Below are 21,410 nucleotides of genomic sequence, written 5' to 3' on the forward strand. Positions count from 1 at the left end.
GTCAATGATAAATGGGAGTTTTGGACAGTCTGTGAGTTCTGTTGTAAACCACAGAACCACAAGCACCATTCATGAAAAGCTGAAGACCAACCCAGAGCCTGCTGATGAATGCACTGATGTCAGACAATTGCTCATCAGCTAAATTTTCTAATTAACATTTGTCTGTGTCTGCACATGTTAATGTGTAGAATTTTGCAGAGGCCCAAATTGATTCTTCTTCATCCAGTTTAATCCTGTTTACATGCATATATAATGTAAATATTGAAGTTAATTAAATTTGACACTTAAATCAATGCTAGACATATTAAAGTAAAATACCATATTATTACATTTTAATGAAAAGGTCTTAGATAAGACCTGTTTTTATTAATTGCCTACTCAATTTCATTATATTTGAGGTTCTGAATACTCTGGCTTTTGCTTCTTTGTGAATGAAACAAAATAATCATGGCTTCCTTTTATTTTTAGTTTTGTCACGCTGAAGCTGGCACTTTACACACATGATTCTAGATTTAACCCACTTATTTCCATCACAATATTTGGATGCGTCTTGCTGTTAAATATACAAAGTAAGACTGAATAACTATCTGACACTGGCAGTTATGCTATTAAATCATGTTCATCAAACATTTTTTTTTGTTTTTTTGTCAACCGTCATAAAAGTCCAGACAAATTCACATTAACTTTATATAACTTTTGTGTTAAGCGTACCACACTATGCTTACAATATATTTTGCAGTATGCAACACTGACAGAAAAAAGAGAAAACTGATTTTTTTTTTTTTTTGAGGAAAAACACTCATTTAAAATGTTTGTTAGAGGCAGCCCAAGTCTTAACTGGAAGCTGGGCCCCCTAATTACATTCTGCTTGGGGCCCCGTTCAACCTTGGGCCGGCTCTGCATGACATGACCTAAAACTGACACATATGCACACACACACACCCCCGTGACAACCTAAAAAGCAGCCAGATTCTCACCTTCAGTGCCTTAGCAACCATGTAAGCACACACGCACACAAAAAGAAAAGAAAAAAAAAACACTGGACGCACACATAAAAACAAACGCACCGGTGTTAGATTGAGGGTAAAGGAGCACATCGCTGGTCTAGGGAATCTGCAATTCAGTGATCTGTTTTATGCTTTAAAAGACAAACAGCCCTGGATAAACACGCACACACACACGCACACGCAGAGAGAGAGAGAGAGAGAGAGAGAGAGAGAGAGAGAGAGAGAGAGAGAGAGAGAGAGAGAGAGAGCATCTGAATTCCTTCAGCGAACACTCTCATCCTTCCTCATTCCGATCCCTTCTTCGATAAACTCGTAAACCTAAAGCTACTCAAATGTGACGCTATCGATTATATTCAAATAAAAATAAAATAGAATAAAATAAAATAAAAACTCCCCTATCCCGGTGAGGACCGACGGGACAACTCTCCCTCTGTTTTGGATCCGCTGTCGGTTTACCGTCATCCTCACAGTCGCTGCTTCAGCACCAGCCGCCGTGTTTTCGGGACAGGGGGGCCCGGATGAGGAGAGAGGGGAAAGCCCCCCGCCGTTATCTCTGCCCCGCTCCGTGTCATTTACCTCCGTCCTCTCCTCGGCTGCTTTGAAAGCTCCCTCCTCTGAATTATCCAGAGCCGAACTCAGAAATAAAAAAGCCCGTTATTTCTTCTTACCTTCCGGCTTGTTTTCGGCAGCCATTTCCCCTCCGCCGCGCGCCTCATCCCTCCTCCTCCTCCTCTTCCTCCTCCTCCTCCTCCTCGCCTCGACCTAGTGATGGGAGGGGTGGCGGTGCTGGTGGTGGAGGGGAGGACCACGCGCGTGCACGGCGAGGTCGGCTCAAGGAGGGGGGCGGGTCTGGGAAGGAGCGGGGGGGAGGCGGATGGGAGGCGAGCCTGCCGCGTTCGGTGATGCTATTCGCCCGAACGGTGAGGAATGGCGGCGGGGGTCCGCTGATGGTGAGCCGCGGTCTTCTCCATCCTCTCCGCTTCTTCCCCGCTGTCCACGCCCCCTGATGTACTCTCTCTCTCTCTCTCTCTCTCTCTCTCTCTCTCTCTCTCTCTCTCTCTCTCTCTCTCTCTCTCTCTCTCTCTCTCTCACGTCACTGAACAACGTCTGTATTCGAGGACACCTTGACAGCCTCCCACAGCATCATCATCATCACCATGCTCAGCATCGTTCTCTCTCTCCCTTACACATGCACTGTATAAAATGGCTAAAACTATCCGGTGAATGTCATTAAAACAGGAAGTATAAAGGCAAAGCTGACATTTTATTTTAAAATCTGGTCATTTCAAATTAGCTTTTGAACCTCACTCAGATTTGGAGGCGCGTTGTTTGATACTTTAAAAAAATCAAATTCAGCTATAAGTGTGCAAAAGTGTTTATGCACCTGTTAAAATACCAGGGATAAATCATTCCTATACTTGCACTATTTGTCATGTGTTGTATTGCCAAACTTAACTCACTTTCCTTTGCACACAAACACTTTATTACTACTCATACTACTAATTTTAGTTTTTTAAATTAGCAGTATCCCCTTCTTGATACAAAGGTTTCAGTGATATGGTTTTAACTGTCCTGGGAATGTTTCGAAGTGTATTTATGGGATTTTCTTTGTGAGGTCACACATTGTTGTTGGACGAGACCAAATTTGCTCATTCATGCCTCATGCAGACCTTGCTTTGTGCTCTGGTACTAAGTCCTGTTGGAACTAAAAGGCCAATCTCTGAACTGACACAACAAAAGCTGTGGGAAGAAAAATATCTTGGTGTGCTGCAACATTAAGTGTTTCTATCAATGGAGCGAGGCACCAAATCTAACCCCAGGAAAGAAAAAACATAATCTTTCCTCCAGTTGACGAAATCCACTCAGAAAAGTTTTTCTGAAAACTTCCAATGACTCCCACATTGGATTATCATACAAAGAAGTAGGATTGGTCACTCTAGGAAATTTCACAGAGGCACTTATTGCTCAGGTGGCATCGTAATATGATTACACTCTGGAGTTTACTGAGCTCCTGAAAGTGACCTGAACAACTGAACTCCAGAATTTGGAGGAGTGATTCAGTATTGTTGGCATTATAATGTATTTGCTATTGAAACCAAACAAATTTGTTAAGGAATAGTAGAGTGTGTGTTTATACACCGTAAAAAAAAAAGCTTTAAAAATGTTCAATTACCTGGTTGTATAAACGTGTACACCTTTAAAATGATATTTAAATTCTATAAAAACATTTTTGATCCAATGCCAGCATGTGGTCTGTTGACTTGTCATTATTTGCTCACACTGTAGATAGTTTTTAAAACTATCAGATTGTGAGGATGTTTCTTATCCACTCAATCTTTATCTGTCAAATATTGTTCTGACTCTTACTCGACCATTCAACACATTTTGCCATAATATTTGTGAGATCTTAACCAATCCTGGATGTTTCTTTGTACCTTTCTCTGGCTGGTTGCCGTCATATATTTATGTGATTTTGATCTCTTGTAACTTCTCTGCAAACTAGCTTTGATTAAAAGATGCAAATGGGCAAAAACTTCGAGAAAAAATATTACATTTCTTAATGTGGTTATTTGTACAGTAAAAATGACAATAAAGAAACTTTATATCTCCTTTGTGTTGAAAAGAAATATATGATAAAACATATTTTCCTCTCTATAAGTGTAGATGTAGACTTTATTTACATATATAATTTGGATACAATCAGAAAACAATTCACAGAATTGACTGAATTCCTGACTCCAGAATTGCTCCATATATTCTTTCTTTTTTTTTTAAAAAAAAAAAACCATGAATTTCTTCATTTCTGGCAGAAACATTACTTTTATGGATGACTGTCCTTTCTACATTTGGATGCTCTGCAGCTGGAAAGATTTCTGCTGATACTTTTTCTTTTTTCTTTCTTTTTTTTTTTTTACTTTTGAACAGTTATTATGATGCATAAATATAGCAGCACTGTGGTTTACAACTAGGAGCAGCTGTTTAACATCACAAAAGCGCCAATAATACCTGCACTGCAGCCACAAATCCCAAATGAGTTGAAAAAGAGGTGTGGTAGATCCCAGAGCAGGAGCAAAGAGGTGAAAGAGAAGGAGGAAGTTGGAAAGAGATTATTGGCAAACAAAGTTGGATGCTGTGGATTAGTCAGCAAATAAGGTTTCTTCATAAAAGCAATCATAAACATTATGGACAAATCTGTTCATCAGAGTGTTGTACAGCAACAAAGTGTCTTCAGTCAGAGGTTTCTTCAGGTCTGCACTACAACAGACTGCTACAGGAGAGCATTTATCAGCATACAAAACAAGTCTTTGAAGAAACTTGGATAACAAGACTTTCAACAATGTTTCATTTCACTTCAGGATATATAAAGTGATATTGAATTGAATTGAATTGAATTGAATTGAAAGTGATGTCCAAGCAAAACTAATTGATTTGGAACAACAATGAATCACACTCAAAATATTATTTTTGTCTATTTTAACCTGTCACCATTGTGAGTGCTATTTCTACCTGCAATATTTGTTGTTTATATCGAGTGCGACCTGAGTGAAGTTGCCCCCCCCCCACCTTTTTCAAGTCAGACAAAATTGGTGTCAAACGTTTGTGCTATGTTTGTGCTGCAGTCTGTGCAGCACAAATTTTCGTTTGTGCCACTATCATTTTAAAGATATAAAGAAATGTTTCTAGAGGTCATCCAAGGTCAACCCCCCCCCCCTTCTTAAAACCTGACAAAATGGGTGTCAATCAACTCGGCTACGTTTGTGCTGGTTTGTGCAGCAAACATTTTTGTTTGTGCTGCTTTGGCTTTGAAGATATTAATGAAAGTCTAAAGGTCGACCAGGCCCCCAACTTTTATGAAATTCAACTTTCTTTATATCTTTAAAATGATAGCTGCACAAACGAAACTTTTTGCTGCACAAACCAGCACAAATGTAGCACAAACGTTTGACACCAATTTTATCTGATTTGAAGAAGGTGGGGGCGCCAACTTCACTCAGGTTCGAGTGCGTAGTTTTTTGTTTGTTTGTTTTTGCCTTGGACAGTTTTTTTTCTGTATTTTGTTAGGAGGTTGACTGAAATGCACAACTGGGTTACCAATTTGTAAATATCCAGAGAAGAGTTTGGGTGACTAAATGCATTTCAATTAGATTTTCAGAGTAAAGTAGTCCCCTTAACTTTTCAGTTAATGAATTGAAAAGTTAAGATAAAATCAAGTTTAAAAGTATTTACAGTAAAATACAGAAATAATTCTGTTGTATTTTTTTTTTGGGGGGGGGGGGGTTAAAAAAAAGAAAAATACTCACTTAAAATGTTTATTAGAGGCAATTTTTCACTGGAAGCTGGGCCGTGTAATTACATTCTGCTTGGGGCCTCGTACAACCTTGGGCCGGCTCTGCATGACATGACCTAAAACTGACATACACACACGTCCGTGACAACCTCAAAAGCAGCCAGATTCTCACCTTCAGTGACTTAGCAACCATGTAAGCACACATACACACACACACAACGTCAACGTAAACTATAAACACAGCACCAGCGTTAGCACATTACTACTGATTTGGAGAATCGGCAGTGCTCTGATTGATATATCTAAAATCATGTTTGTGGAGTATTTTTAGTTGAGCTAGAAACGCAATCTTTCCACATATATTTTTTATTATTATTGACTCAACATGTCATATTTTACAGTATACAAATACACACGACTTTCCGGCCCACACACACAGACATATGCACAAACACACACCTTACACGCACGAACAATTTCTTCGCATGCAAACTCAGTGGAGTGTTGAGAAATGCGATGTAAGGTCGCGCCTCGCCATAAATTATGAACTCCCTCTTGAATTTCAATGAAAAGACCTGGCTGTAAGACACTTTTTTTTTTTTTTTTCCGAAAAAGGCGCGTGGGCTGGCGGGGTGCTGTCACTCGCCCGTGGTGCTGAAGCTCGCGGTGCTGAAAGGACAGCTCCGCACGCGCGCCTACACGGACTGTGTGCACTCTCGATCGGCTTTCTCCGAGTCGTGTTATTAAACTGAAGCGATGATAGGTCAGAAGCAAACTTACAGAAGGAAATGAAAAACATGCCCCCAATGTTCTCTTATTTAGGCTGTGGCAGTAAATCGTTAAAAGCGCTGTTATAATATCCCCACAGAAAGTTTAGATTAGGAGGAGCCAATCACAATGCTCTCACTGAAGGGCTATTTATAATTCACACGCTCTATGCTTGGTTATCCCTTCTAAATAGTGCGGCTTAACTGGGGCCATTATGTTGCCTTTTCCAGCCTACACTGCTGTCACTCTGCCGCGGGGTAGAACACCGCTTTTTGCACCAAAGCCCCCAGTTTGACAGAGACAATCCTCTCTCTAGACAGGCGCTCTTTGGAAGACAGAGGTTTTGAATGCTTCTACATTGGCTACCTCTGCTCTGCTTTGTCCTCGACAAAAAGGCACAAAAAGTTCAGAAGAAAAAAGAGCGGTGACTGTGAATACAGCTGAGAGCCATATGGAGTACAATCAATAGTCTAATAGTCTGGTGATACATTCAATATATATATATATATGTATATATATATATATATATATATATATATATATATATATATATATATATATATATATATATATATATATATATATATATATATATATATACTGTTCTGCATAGGCCTGAACCCTCTCAGCCAAATCATCAACAAGACTGGCTACGGATACCGACTCAAGAATGGGGCTACGATCAGTCACCTCCTCTACATGGATGACATCAAGCTGTACGCCAAGAGCGAGCGAGACATCGACTCACTGATCCACACCACCAGGATCTACAGCACTGACATTGGGATGTCATTCGGACTAGAGAAGTGTGGTCGGATGGTTACAAAGAGAGGGAAGGTCGCCCACACAGAAGGGGTCTCACTCCCAGAAGGAACAATAGCAGACATAGAGCACAGCTACAAGTACCTGGGAATACCACAAGCAAATGGCAACCTCGATGAGGTCACAAGGAAAGGAGCCACAGCCAAATACCTCCAACGAATAAGGCAAGTCCTGAGAAGCCAGCTCAATGGCAAGAACAAGATCCGTGCAATAAACAGCTATGCCTTACCAGTAATCAGATACCCTGCCGGAATAATTAGCTGGCCAATGGAAGAGATGAAGGCCACGGATGTTAAGACTAGGAAGCTACTAACCATGCATGGAGGGTTCCACCCCAAATCCAGCACCCTGAGACTGTACACGAGCCGTAAGGAAGGAGGCAGAGGACTAGTGAGTGTGAGAGCCACTGTCCAGGATGAAACATCCAAGATCCATAAATACATCAAGGACAAAGCCTCAACAGACGATGTGCTCAGCGAATGTCTCAGGCAATGGGGAACAGAAGACAAGGTGCTGGAAGTACCATCATGGGAGGACAAGCCCCTACATGGGATGTACCACTGACAAATAACTGAAGTGGCTGATGTCAGGAAAACCTACCAATGGCTGGAGAAAGCTGGACTCAAGGACAGCACAGAGGCTCTCATCCTGGCCGCCCAGGAACAGGCCCTAAACACCAGAGCAATAGAGGCTCAGATCTACCACACCAGACAAGACCCAAGGTGTAGGTTGTGCAAGGAGGCCCCTGAGACAGTCCAGCACATAATAGCAGGGTGCAAGATGCTGGCAGGGAAAGCGTACATGGAACGACATAACCAAGTGGCGGGCATAGTGTACAGGAACATCTGTGCAGAATATGGACTGGAAGCCCCAAGATCAAAGTGGGGAACACCCCCAAAAGTGGTGGAGAATGACCGAGCTAAGATCCTGTGGGACTTCCAGATCCAGACAGACAAGATGGTAATGGCGAACCAACCGGACATTGTGGTGGTGGATAAAGAACAGAGGAAAGCCGTTGTGGTGGATGTAGCAATACCAAGTGATTACAACATCAGGAAAAAGGAGCATGAGAAATTGGAGAAATACCAGGGCCTCAGGGAGGAACTGGAAAAGACCTGGAAGGTGAAGACCACAGTGGTGCCTGTGGTCATCGGGGCCCTCGGGGCAGTCACCCCCAAACTGGAGCAGTGGCTCAAACAGATCCCAGGAACAACATCAGACATCTCAGTCCAGAAATGTGCAGTTCTAGGCACAGCCAAGATACTGCGCAGAACCCTCAAGCTCCCAGGCCTCTGGTAGAGGACCCGAGCTCAGAGGATGAAACAGACCACCCGCGGAGGGTGAGAAGGGAATTTTTTTTTATATATATATATATATATATATATAAGAATCACGTAGGGACGAAAAAAACAATTACACAATCATTTTCGAAGTGATAAAAATAATATCAATAACAATGATAAAATAAAAAGAAATAAAATAAACATTTAATGTATTATGAAGTTTAAGTTAGATAAGTTAGAGAAAACATGCCCACTTTTTTTCTGGATTCAACCAAATCCTTTCACCATCCCCACATTCCAACGTTCAGATATCTGCTCCATATGTTATTTCTCATTCAGCTATTGATTGTGGGAGACTTTGAAAGAAAAAAAATGAGACACATGAAAAGAAACATCGTTTTAAAGCTGACAAGCTTGAACCAGACAGTGTCTGTTACAGCTCCAGGTTTTTTGTAGAGCTCATTCACTCAGTTCTGATGCTCTACTTGGCATCATGGTAAAGACCAGCCTGCAGATTGTATACAAACCCCTAGCAAAGAAGTGCACAGAATACTCTTAGAGGAAGTTCACTGAGATGATTCACAGAAGAAAATATGAGACAGGAAATCAGTTTACAGAAATTCACAAAAATTACAGACAAATAGGAGGAGGAGTCGATTTTTTTGAGCAATTTGCAAGAAATCATCTGAAGGAAAATGGATTCATGAAAGGCAAGCGTTAGCATCATTAACACCTAAACAGAAGAAAATAAGGTTCCAGTGGGCTGAAGAGAAGCAGTCACGGAGTGTGGGTGATTGGCTGGAAGTGGTATTCAGTGGTGAATCCTGGATCTGCCAACATATTGGCCAAGGAGATGATGCTGGAATGATCGCTTAGTGGCAGTCTAAAGGAAAACAAATAGCACATTTCCAGACTCATTGAAGATGGAACCCGTATCAGACAAAAGGAGAACAGATGGTAAAGATACCCTTTACACTCAAACACAAGTGGATATTGAAATTATAGACATTTTTATCAGACCATGAATCCAAAGAAGGCTTACTGATCAGGAAATCGTTATTCAGGTGGTAATGCACGAAGCAAAGAAAGCTCCAGGTTTTATGAGGGAAATGGAGAAAGACCAGATTTTTTAAAAATAACTCAAAATGTATTGTGGAATAAAAACAAGGCTGTAGGACATGACTCCATGTAAAGCAGATCTGAGAATAGTGGAGAATCTCAAGCTGTTGGAGCCTGACTTGTGAAGAATGCTGTTTTCTATGCTTTGGGAAATTCAAGCTGTCAGAAAACTGAGTGGAAAAGTAGCACATAGGTAATTGTGTTTTTTGACTCTTTGCACCAGTTTTCCCTTGGAAATTAGCAATTCAACAGTTTCTTTCTCTCTACTTGTACCCCATCAGTAGTAATATCATGAGACTTTTAAGTATGCCTGTTTAATTAATTTGATGGCTTCTGAATGGGGTAGTTCCTTGTGATTCTCTCTCAACTTTTACATGCAGCACCAATAGCTCAAAAATATTCTAAGACAAATCCTAAACATTGTGTAGTGTTGGGGGAATGAGGAGTTTCCAAACACTTTTTTATTTGATTTTGGAAAATATAAAGTTCTTCCGCATGTTTGTCGATTGCATACAGCTTTAAGTAGCTATGACAAGACCGAAATAAATAAATATCAACTGTAATACCTCAACTTTGGTGTTATATAGTCTCGTAGTTTTGCTCAAATTTAAATTCAACCAGCAGAGGGCGCCATAACAGATCTAAGAACTTGTCACTTCTCAAGCTTTCCATCTCGCTGACCAATGAGCTTACAGAACGCTAACGCGATGGGCGGGATCAAACGGGACGACACGCAAACATGGCGGCGTCTACAGAAGATGATTTTGAGTTTAATACTCAGGACTACTATTCTCTGCTCAACGTGAGGAAAGAGGTATGGTTTGTTCTTAGTTGGAGTGTGAACTCTCTCTTGTTTGCCGTGGCTGTTTGATAGTTTGTCATTGAACCAAAGCGGCCTACAGTCGGTGCATCGTCCTCCAGTTAAGCACCGCTCCTCAGTCAGACTGCACCTCCTCCTCCTCCTCCTCAGAGGAGAGGACGAGTCCGGGTTGATGCTGCGGACACTGATCAGATTTCTCATGAATCTTAGTTTTTATTAAAGCTATGGAGACTGACGTCGCTTATGCTTATTTACTGTAGGCAGCTAAAACCCTTAAGCTAAAAGCTGAGGCACTATTACATTCTTAGTATCTAAAGTAATATAAATTGGAGCAAAAGCTGCTATAACACTATTTGTCCTCCTGTACCAATTGTACCTCCTTAACTTTTTCACATTATGTCATGTTAAAAGCACAAACTTCATTGGATTGTATATACATTTTATGCTGCATACAGTCTTTTAGGGGTTTGTTTTCGTATTGGCTTTGCACATCTGAACATTTTACCCATTCTTCTTTGTAAGATAGTTCCAGTTTAGTTACATTAAATGATGAGCACACATTTTTAAAGCTTGCCATGGAATTTAATTTTGATTTCTTTGACTTTGACTTTCTAAAGGTTTTACCTAAACATTTGCAGTATATATATTTAAAACTGTTGCTATGCTGAAAAGGTATCTCCCTTAAAGTGAGGTATCTCCCTCACCTTACCCCCTGCTGGAGGAAAGCAATCCCGCAGCATGATATTGCCAACACCATTTTTCACTGCATGAGCAGAACATTTTTGTCAAGTTAAATTCAACACCTTTTCCTGTCCCTACCTTCCAAATACCATACAAACACTCTTTATTTATTAAGCGCTTTAGAAATAACAAAGAGGCTGACGGAAGTCATCCACAACAGAACTGAACAAAAAGGACAAACACTGGCCAGATAATCAAAGGTACGCAAACAGACAAGCTTTAGAGTTGACAAAAGTAAATAACAAAATTGATAAAAAATAAAGTCACAATCAACGACTCACTCTCTGTTGACAGGCAAGGAAAAATATGTTTTTTAATTCTTAAACAGAAAGCAAAAGTGCTACTACCTCTGATCAGCACCATGTCTTTAAAACAATTAAACTCAACTGGACTTCTGACCTGTAAGTGTTAAATAGTACAGATCTGTGCAGCAGTTTAATGAATGGGGCACAACTAGTAAAAAAAACTGCAAAACAAAAATTCATTAACGAATGAGGCCAGTGAGGGGAAGTCAAAAGTAGAGAGGCATCGTCTCATTCGCTTGCAGCAGTTAAACATCAAGCTGGGATATTTCACTATAAACAAGAGAGAAATGGAAGATTAATTCCAAGAATCTCAAAGTGTTATAAACGCAGTTTTGTGTTTTACTGTGTCAGAGTTCATTTTAAATATAGCAGGGTTTATTTCTGAGGCCCCACTCAATTGCAAAAAAAAAAACAAAACAGGATTTTAGTAGTGTCTTTATTTGATTTTTAAGTTCACCAGCAGAATCCATTTTGTAACCCGAATTGGGGGATAATGGCGCTTTCATAAGAGGCCAGGACAGAAAAGTCAATACTGGAAAAAGTTTAGTGCCATCCATCTCCTGCTGTCAGCAAAGCAGCGAGGAGAGGCTGGACTGAGCGCCGGCCGATTCACCTCAGCTTTAGGTGAACCCAGCAGTCAAACCAATGAAGATGAAAGGAAATGGTTTTTTTTGAAAATAGCAACAAGATGCCAGAAGGGCACCATAACAGATCTAAGAACATGTCACTCCTCAAGCTTCCCATCGTGAAACAAAAAGTGTATGTTGTGATCATTTAAATTCCTCTGTTCTAAAGGAAGGGATTGGATTTGTTTTGATTAAATACGCGATAATTAATTTCACTCAACATTTGAATGTAAATCAGGCTGCGTGACTGAAAGTGCGACAACATAGCAATTCTGTCATTCGATATCACCATGACAAGATCAATAATGATTTACTCACGTTTTCTTCTGCTCTCTTTTCTTTTAAGTCATTGAAATGTTCCCCAATGTTCTGTTTTCTAATCGTAGATACATAAAAGTTGTAGGCAAAAAAAAAAAAAAAAAACGACCTGAAGTTCACCTGATAATTAGCCAAAAAGCAGAATTGAATGCATTTCTAAAGCCTTACCAAATATTGCATCCAGCCAATCTCTTGCTTTATTGCAATATCGCACACATTGATGTTGCCGTAGCGATTGGGATTTATTACACCGCTCTGTGCTGAATGTAGGAATCCTGCCTTTCCTTTCTCCTCTCGCAGGCTACAGTGGAGGAGCTGAAGGCGTCGTATCGGCGGCTGTGCATGCTGTATCATCCTGACAAACATCGAGACCCTGAGCTGAAAAGACAAGCCGAGCAACTTTTCAATCAGGTTCACCAGGCCTACGAAGGTAGGGGGAATTGATTCACAATAAACGCTTTCAGTGAGCTGAATAAGGTATCGATTTGAATTTAATCTGTGCCGAAAGAGAAAGAGTATCTTAAAAAGAACAATAGTACAAGGAAACACGGATTTGAACTTAATATTTCCTCCTCAGTGCTGAGTGACGCTCACTCCAGAGCCATCTATGACATCTTTGGGAAGAAAGGGCTGGAGGTGGAAGGCTGGGAGGTCCGTTTTACGTACTTTGTCATGCATTCGTTGCTTCAGTGCACGTCGCAAACGCTTCTCTGTACAATACGATGTCATCGCGTAGGTGGTGGAGAGGAAGAGAACACCTGTTGAAATCCGAGAGGAATATGAAAGGCTTCAGAGAGAAAAAGAAGAGAGAAGACTGCAGCAAAGAACGAATCCCAAGGTTTAATCTTCTTTTCCCTTCTTGACTCTTTTTACCTTCACTGTTTTCAGTATATTTCTGGAAAAAAACCAGCACTTCTGTGCCGATGTTAATTAAAGAGATCGACCTCATTTCAACATTTCTCCTGCTACTCTTTGTTGCCATTTAATCCTCTTATTTTGTTTTGTTTTGCTTTATTACCTCCCAGGGCACAATCAGCGTCGGTGTGGATGCGACGGACTTGTTCGATCGCTATGACGACGACTTTGAGGAGATGCCTGGCGGAGGCTTTCCTCACATAGAAATTAACAGGATGCACATTTCCCAGTCTATAGAGGTAGATCAAAGCACACGTCGTTAGCGCTCCCTGTCCGCTGTTTCGTTCTCACGTGGAAACGCCGTCGTGTCTCCAGGCTCCTCTGACCAACACCGACACGGCAATGCTGTCCGGGTCACTCTCCACGCACAACGGGAGCGGAGGGGGCAACATCAACGTGACTGTACGCAGAGTCACATCAGCTAAAGGCTGGGGAGAGGTACACACAACTAACACTGCTAAAAATAAAACTTTTGAGCTTTTTAAACATGGACTCTACTTGCATTTCTGTTCATTTTCAAAGGTGGAGTTTGGCGCTGGAGACACGCTGGGGCCACTCATTGGCTTGAAGGTGTTTCGTAATATCACGCCGCGGTGGTAAGGCCCGGATTTTTTGTGCGGCACGTCGGAGGCGGCGCTGCTTCTCGCTCCGCAGCCAATGTTTGTCGCTTCTCTGTCCAGTTTTCTCACAGCCCAGTGCGGTGTGCAGTTCTCGCCCCGAGGCCTGCGGCCGAGCTGTTCTCTGATGACGGCGCGCCACCTGGACCAGAACACCATGGGCTACCTTCAGTGGCGCTGGGGGCCCAATAGCGCCATGACAACCAGCCTGGTGCGGGACACCAAGAGTAGCCACTTTACTTTAGCTCTGCAGGTAAACACAAGTATAACACTGTATTTACAGAAGCTATTAAATAATTACCGGCATTATTTATCTCATTAGTTTAAGCTGCATCACGATTTGTTTAACTTGTCATTTTTTGATTATATAATCAAAAAATAAATTAAGTTCAGTAATTTATTAAAAACAAGAATCAAAAGCACTAGTTTGCAGTGATTACGTCTCTAATACATAATCAATGTGTCCACACAGCCTGACAAATATCTCACGTTACAGAGAAACCTTTCTCTTTGCGTAGCCGTCAACAAACTCTTGGCTTAATTCTGACGAGGTGTTTTACTACTCACTTTGGAAGAACTGGTTCAATTCATTGAAACTTGCTGGTTTTTTGACTCTTAATCCACAAATAGGACTACGCCAGGTTTTAGATTATGATTTAATTACCTGTTCAGAATCTGTATCTGAGAATAAATCTGCAAAAGAGCCGCTCCTTTTCCTGCGAGTAACAGTTTGAGTCAGATGGTTAAAACATCTAAAACAAGAGACCTTGAAGCAAGACAAAAATTGACAGCTATGGACACACACAAGTGAAATGTCTTATGGACTACATGGATTAAAGGTGCGATATTATGTATTTTCTAGGTACCTGGTGCCATTTTGTAACACAGTAAAGTAACTATGTCACCCTCAGTTCTCATAAAGCAAACATAACTTCACTTCACAGTTTGACACTTTAAATTTCCCCTCAGTCTCTTTCAGAAGCTCCTACTTTCCTACAAAAAAGCAGATTTTTCAAAATACCTCCAGGCCCTTAATGACATTTGGCCACAGTGACACATGAACCGTGTCGGCGTTTGGAGGATGGGTTTGAGGTGAAACCTTCAAAATGGAAAGGCACGGTGAAGGCAGCATCATACTGTGGGGTTGTTTAACAGACTCATGAAGAAGATTCTTGCTGAAGCAATCAACTAGACGGTTGAAAATTGGACAAAGTTGAGCTGGACAACGAACCCAAACACATGTCAGAACAGAATAACCCTTAACCCTGTTGGACATGTATGGACGATACTTTGTTTGTGGCGGGAAATCCACTAATTAAATATAGTTCTAGTTGTATTCCGTGTTATGATTCCACCCTGGGAGACAGACTGCAGGAGCGTAATTAGATGCCTAAACCGACTGTGACATTCAGGCCCACGAACAGTGTATGTAAACTTGTGACCAGAACCGTAATGTTTGAAAGTCATGATTTATGCTGTTCCATCATCTTTCTGTTTGGTGTGTGTTTTTAGCTGGGTGTGCCTCATTCCTACCTGATGATGAGCTACCAGTACAAGTTCCAGGACGAGGACCAGACCAAAGTGAAAGGCTCCGTAAAGTATGACTTTTATCACTGGCACAGGAAAAAAATAAATAAATAAATAAAAATCATATCTTCTTTTTAATTTTGATCGAGCTGTTTGCAAGACAGGCTCTCTGAGCAGTGTTTGTTATGAATCGTACCGTTTGTCGGGTTTTTATCATATTAAACAGCTGATGTTTGGGGAAAAGGCAGTGCTGTCACTTTAACATATTAGGGCTTTTTTTTCTTTTTTCCTCTAAACCCGTAGACTGCTTCATTGTGTCCCTGAAGAACATCCAAAGCACAAGATGAAAATAATCCAGTTGTTCTGGTGTGACTCAGTGGAGCAGATTGTTGCTATAAACAGGATGTTTAGCTGCTAATCCTCCTCCCTCTTTTCTTTTTTTATCCCAGCAATAACGTAGCGACATACGCATTAGAAACTTCAAAGAATTTCCAAAAAAAGATCTCGATTGCAATTGAGATGTTTTTTTGTTGTTGTTTTTTTTTTTCATTTGAAAGTAACACTTAAGCTTTGCCTTTTTCATGGGAGTTCTGCAGCGACTGATTTTTAGGTGCTGCAGATTCGAGACGAACAGAAGAACCCGAGGTGACGTCTGCCACCTTGGAAAGAGCAGTAAATAGAAAATGATGACTTATTTCCCCTCTGAGCCTCGTTGGTTTTCCTCTAAAACATTTGTGAACACGTTCCTCTGTCAACTGACCTCAACAAGGTCGCCTTTTTTGTAAAGTGGAGACCAAAAGAGATTTCTACAGCTAAGAGACAAATGGTGTCTTTTGCCAACTTGCCTAATGTTTGCTACATGATAATAATAAATAAATGTAGTGCAAAGTGGAATTTTATCTTATTTCTAAAGCAAGTTTTATGTCAGCAGATGTAACATTTTCGGACTCAATAAAACTGAACGTCCTCTGGCTCAGACTTTAAAGCCGTGAGGTTGTTTTGTTGGTCGCATGTATATTTAGTACTTCTCCTGCTACCTGGAACATGGAAAAACATCTGATGTCTTATTCACTGAATTTTGTATGACACGTTGAGAACTCTGACTGCACTGTTTGTGTGCCTGTGCAAAATTTAGATCGGTTTAAGTTCAGGAAAAAAACAGAAAAAAAGCACGCATTTTTAGTTTTACCAAACTTTGCACACTCTTCGGCTTCCGTCGGGTCCGATCTCTGTTCACGTTTTTTTCGCAGGACAGGCTGGTTCGGCACGGTGGTGGAGTACGGAGCGGAGAGGAAGATCAGCCGCCACAGTGTTTTGTCGGCCACGGTCAGCATCGGGGTCCCGCAGGGAGTCACACTCAAGATTAAGTATGAGCCGCCCCGAGGCGCGATCTCGCACTTTTATGTGTGTCCTTGTCCGTCTGAATGACGGTCTTGTCTCGTCGCCTTGTTCTGCTGCTGATACCTCTTCTTGTGTTTGTTTTAACGAGGCTGTCGCGTGCCAGTCAGACGTACCTGTTCCCGGTCCACCTGACAGACCAGCTGTTGCCTAGCGCCGTCTTCTACGCCACCGTCGGACCCCTCCTGGCCTACGTCGCCGTCCACAGACTAATTATAATCCCGTACACGAAAGCGCAGAAGGAGCAGTGAGTAATCTAACCGCATCGCCGTTCAAACCTAATTTGATAGCTTTTGATCCTTCGTCATCAAATCACCGTAATCACTGAGTGAGTTGCTATTTGTTTCCCTCGGTTTCTGAGTTTTGGATCAGAAACGTCCGCCTGAAGCCCTCGCGTTGGTGAAACATTTAGCATTTCTGTTTACAAGCATGTCGAGGGGTTTCTTTAATGCTTGTGCTACCATCAGCGAAAGCCTCCACAGTGAATCCCAGCGGGGTGCCTGTTGATGTTTGCTTTTGTGTGTCTCTCTCAGAGAGCTGGAGTTGCAGAGGAAGAGCTCCGCCACAGACATCGCCAAGAAGAAGCAGGAGGCTGAGACCGCTGTGAGTACCTCCTTCCAGAAATGTTGTGCTTTTTTCTTCTTCTTTTTCCCTCCGTTGTGTGGTGGGGTGTAAATGATCTCTGTTCATAAGTCAGGCTCTCCTCGTTATGAACACATGACCGAATCTCATCTATCCTACGCTGTTTTCCTTGGCCCTACCCATCCTCTTCCTCTTCCTCCTCCTCTTCTTCCTCTCTCCCTCGGCTCCCCTGCAGGTTCTGCTGATGCAGGAGTCTGTGAGGAGAATCATAGAAGCAGAAGAATCCAAGATGGGTAAGGCAACACACACACACACACACACACAGAGGACCGCTGTACAGCAGGGGTAACAAACAGAAACTTTCTTGTTTGGATCCAGTCCAGACTTTGTGTAATTCAGGTACATTTATCTTTGTCACTTTCGACACTTTATGACGCTCTGCGGCTTCAGGATCCTGGTCGTCTTACTTTTATTATCTGCTGCTGTGAAGCAAGTCATGATGTTGGTATAAACCACATCTGTGTGATGAATGCCGCCTGGCGTCCGTACTGGTTTGTATCTGAACTACGATTTCAGTTTCCCATGTGTTTCTTTATAAGCCTCTTGCATGATTTTAATCATTTAATGTTCTAATCTCAGAGCGTTGCAACATTAAAAAAAATAAGCTATGTGCCAAAGGTGTGAGGTTTTTTTTTTTTTGCTTTCTATGTCTACAGTAGGAAAATTAAATATTCAACTTTTCTCAGTGAATTTGTTTGTAATATTTCTGTTGTTTCTATTGACAAATTTGCAAGTGAAGTTTTGGGTGAAAAGCTGTGTTTTTTATTTTCTAGTTTTTTTGTGCATGATGGGTTGAGCTTTTTATGTACTTTTATTTTTTGTCTTTGTAAAGTCCCTTAAGATGACATTTGTTGTGAAGTGCCACTATAAAGATACACTGAATTGAACTGAAACGGGACTGAAAACACCAGACTGCAGCTCAGACATCTGTAGATCTGTGGAAACATTCCAGCTGTGTTATCATGGTTTATTCTTATAATCCACCTAGATCAGCTCCCGATCTCTGACGGAAACATAAACCATGCAGATTCTAATAATTTGATTGTGCAGCAATATTTCCACATAGGATCATTGCACCATAGAATCACATTACATGTTTTCTGATTGGTAAAAATATCAATTGAAATGTTGAGGGTATAAATACTTTTTTTTTTTAATTCCTTTTTATTCAGGACCTATCAAAGGGAGACAAACATAACTCTGCGCTTTTCAGAAAGAAAAAAAAAAGACCAAATAATACTGATTGTTTCACCGCCCTAAACTCTGCAGTAAAACAGTTCAGTGCCGACATTTTAGCATCACCTGCAGCTGTTTTACGAACCCCAAACACGCTGTGAATTACTGCCCAGGCCTGATCATCCTCAACGGCTGGTACGGGAAGTTTGTGTCGGACACCAGCCAGAAGCAGGAGAAAGCCAAGGTGATTGACGTCACCGTGCCGCTGCAGTGCCTGGTCAAAGACTCCAAGCTCATCCTCACCGAGGCATCTAAGGTGAAGCAGGAGCAGATGATGATGATGATGATGATGACTCCCCGAGCATCTGTAAATCAGCAGGCGTGCTCTTCGTATGAACGCTGTCTCTGCCCGCAGGCGGGGCTGCCAGGCTTTTACGACCCCTGCGTGGGAGAAGAGAAGAGTCTGAAATTACTGTACCAGTTCAGAGGGGTCATGCATCAAGTCATCTCCGCAGACACGGAGCCACTACGGATACCCAAGCAATGTTAGTATTCAGCCACTTTCATCCGTGACTCATAGTAGCTGCATGCTTACGTACAGTATTACCGAAGCCTGAAAGCTGAACATTAAATAATGTTTGTTTGTTTTTCTTTCTTTCCCCCAGCTCACAGAACTGAGTCTGAATCCTAGGAGTCCTCTGCTGTTGACGTAGGAGGATGGAACAGACTGTGTACGCGGAAGAACCCAAGAGTAGAAGGGATAGATTTTTTTCTAAAAATCTGTTCGTTTCCCTCCTCTAGCTCTCCTCTGTCATAATATTAGTGAATCTAATTCACAAGTCTGTGCTCCTTCCTTCTTTTAAACTCCAGTTTTTTTTGTTTTTTTTTGGGTGAAATCAGCACCGGGTTTCCCCTGTTGGCTACACCCGATACACCGGGTCGCATATCGGTACGCTGCAGGATAGCTGACACCGGCCCAAAGTAGTTTTGTAAGACAAAAGGACTGATTATTACAGCCAGCCGGATGGTGATTTCCCTCAGTAGTGAATGAAATGTCTGCAGTTTCTCACATTTGTGTTTGTCTGGTGTGAAGGAGCTGTAATTTGGCCTCGTATATAATCTTCACTTGTCGTGAAACTGTTTGGGTCAACTATGCAGGACGGTGCCTCGGTAACCTTGAGGCCAACCAGGACTTCGCTCCCGTTTTTAGATCACACTCAAAAAAGGTCAGCCTTTCTAATTTGGGAGACATTTTACTCCAGCGTTTGCTGCTCGATGAGATGCCAAGTGTAAACTGGTTCTCAAAACGTGAAGGTTTGGAAAGGAGAGGAAAAGGACTGCCTGTTATTACAGAAAAACTTAAGACTTTTCCTCGCGGATTTCTAACACTCCACGCTGCAGTTGAAAGGCAGAAATCTTGCTCGGATTTGATTTGCGTCAGTGTTCATCGATCAACTCTGCAGCCGCAGGAATAAAAAAACAAAAAACAAAACTGTGCTTTCTAGAAAGCCTGAAGTTAATACCAATTCATGCCCATGTTTGGTGTATGTAAACTTCTGACCAGCACTGCAGAATGCTGCACGTAGAGAGATGCAGCTTCTTTACTGCTAAACCAGCTGCTGCGTCGGAGCGTTGCGGAGGCCACTTTGTTTATTTGTTTATTTTTGGGACCGTGTGTGTGGAGGAGTCGCAGAGAGAGGGGTCTTACTGGAGTCTTTTAGTGGCTAATTCACACACTAATTAACATCTGCTGTAACTAGTTTTCTCTGCAGAGTGGTACACGATACACTGAACCGCTGATGAATGGGCAAACATTGTAACACTTAAATCCCTAAGTTTTTAATTTCCACAGCACAATAAAGCTCCCGTTTAAGTCCATTAAATTAGATTTTACTCCCTGTCTGATTGGTGCATCTGTTGGTAGATGGATTGTGCAATAACAAAGAGGTTGTTACTTCTTAGGTTTTTTTTTTTTTTTTTGGAAGAGGGTGTCTGTGTAATGAACTACGGGGAACCCTAAACTTTATTAAAACCATTAAAATGGTATACAAGAGGAATTTTATTGAGTATGGTATATATAAAAGGTTAGATTTTGCACAAAATGTATGGTAATCAGGCATTTTGTTCAAATGGTGCTGAAGACCTTAATTGTAGCTGTACACTTTTACTGAAATGCATCAAACAAGTTAAAAACACGTGTTCAGATCAATCCGCAAGCCGTTTTGCACTGTTACCGTTGTGTGTTTGTCCCCTTTTGTTGTTTAGGTGTAAAGTAAAAAGGTTTGGTCTGGTCATTTGTTCATTTCTGCCATCGTAAAGGGTGAGCGGAGAGTGCTTTGCTGATTTTACATTCCAGCCTGCGAGCCAAACGGACCGGTGTAAATGTTCTGTATGTTTGAAAGGAAGATGTGTGTTCTGTCCTGTATAGTTAATAAACATGGAATAAAAACTAAGGTCTCATTTGATTGGAGGAATTCAAAGGTAAAGCCGAGTCTGCACGTCAACAATCACAGTCCACATCTAAAACTTTCCAAGACTGTCTTTAGACCATTTTTAAAATTCAAATAGAAAAGTCCAAAAGAAATTTATGGCAGATGTTTCTGCAGGTATCAAAGTTTAGATATGGAACCTGCTAAAACTTTAGAATGGATGGATGACATTTGGATGAACCAAGGAATAGTGAATCCATAGATGGATGAACAACAGGTATACAAGTCAAGGATATATGTGAATTATGGATGAATAAAGAACTAAATGAATAGATGGACGTATTAATGAATGGAGTGGTGGAAAAAACTGAATACATTGATAAACAGACTCAGAATGAATAATGGATCAATTAAATGACAGATGGATAGACAAAAATGATCAATGACTCAGGAAAAAGATGAAAAGAGGGACAGACAGATGCTGGACAAACAGTTGAATGGACAGTGGGACGTAAACAGGTTTCAGACGACAGGACAGGAAACGTATCCCATTTTAATCCAGATATGGAAAATACATCATTTCCATACTTTTCCAGAACACCCAGAGCG

General features: G+C 41.4%; 2 protein-coding genes across 3 annotated transcripts in view; one reads left to right on the plus strand and one right to left on the minus strand.

The window, feature by feature from the left end:
* The window catches only part of LOC103464925 (calmodulin-binding transcription activator 1), an 89,923-nt gene extending 87,813 nt beyond the window's left edge, over positions 1–2,110 (minus strand). Inside the window, exon 1 of one of the 2 annotated variants that reach the window (XM_081607288.1) lies at positions 1,676–2,110. In XM_081607288.1, the coding sequence (XP_081463414.1) occupies positions 1,676–1,700 (25 nt within the window). In that variant the 5' untranslated portion in view covers positions 1,701–2,110. The remainder of the gene's footprint in view (positions 1–1,675) is intronic. The other variant, XM_008409339.3, reaches the window with a different exon arrangement.
* Positions 2,111–9,956: 7,846 nt separating this feature from the next.
* dnajc11b (DnaJ (Hsp40) homolog, subfamily C, member 11b) lies at positions 9,957–20,821 on the plus strand. The gene is made up of 16 exons (XM_008409340.3): positions 9,957–10,101; positions 12,398–12,527; positions 12,675–12,748; positions 12,834–12,935; positions 13,123–13,251; positions 13,328–13,450; positions 13,535–13,608; positions 13,693–13,882; positions 15,142–15,227; positions 16,407–16,523; positions 16,646–16,801; positions 17,088–17,157; positions 17,372–17,429; positions 18,546–18,688; positions 18,788–18,917; positions 19,038–20,821. The coding sequence occupies exons 1-16, from the start codon at positions 10,027–10,029 to the stop codon at positions 19,061–19,063; spliced, it is 1,683 nt and encodes a 560-aa protein (XP_008407562.2). The 5' UTR covers positions 9,957–10,026; the 3' UTR covers positions 19,064–20,821.
* The last annotated feature ends 589 nt before the right edge of the window (positions 20,822–21,410 follow it).

Source organism: Poecilia reticulata, chromosome 5 (assembly GCF_904066995.2).
Source record: "Poecilia reticulata chromosome 5, P_reticulata-male-v2, whole genome shotgun sequence".
NCBI classification, from domain to species: Eukaryota; Metazoa; Chordata; class Actinopteri; order Cyprinodontiformes; family Poeciliidae; genus Poecilia; species Poecilia reticulata.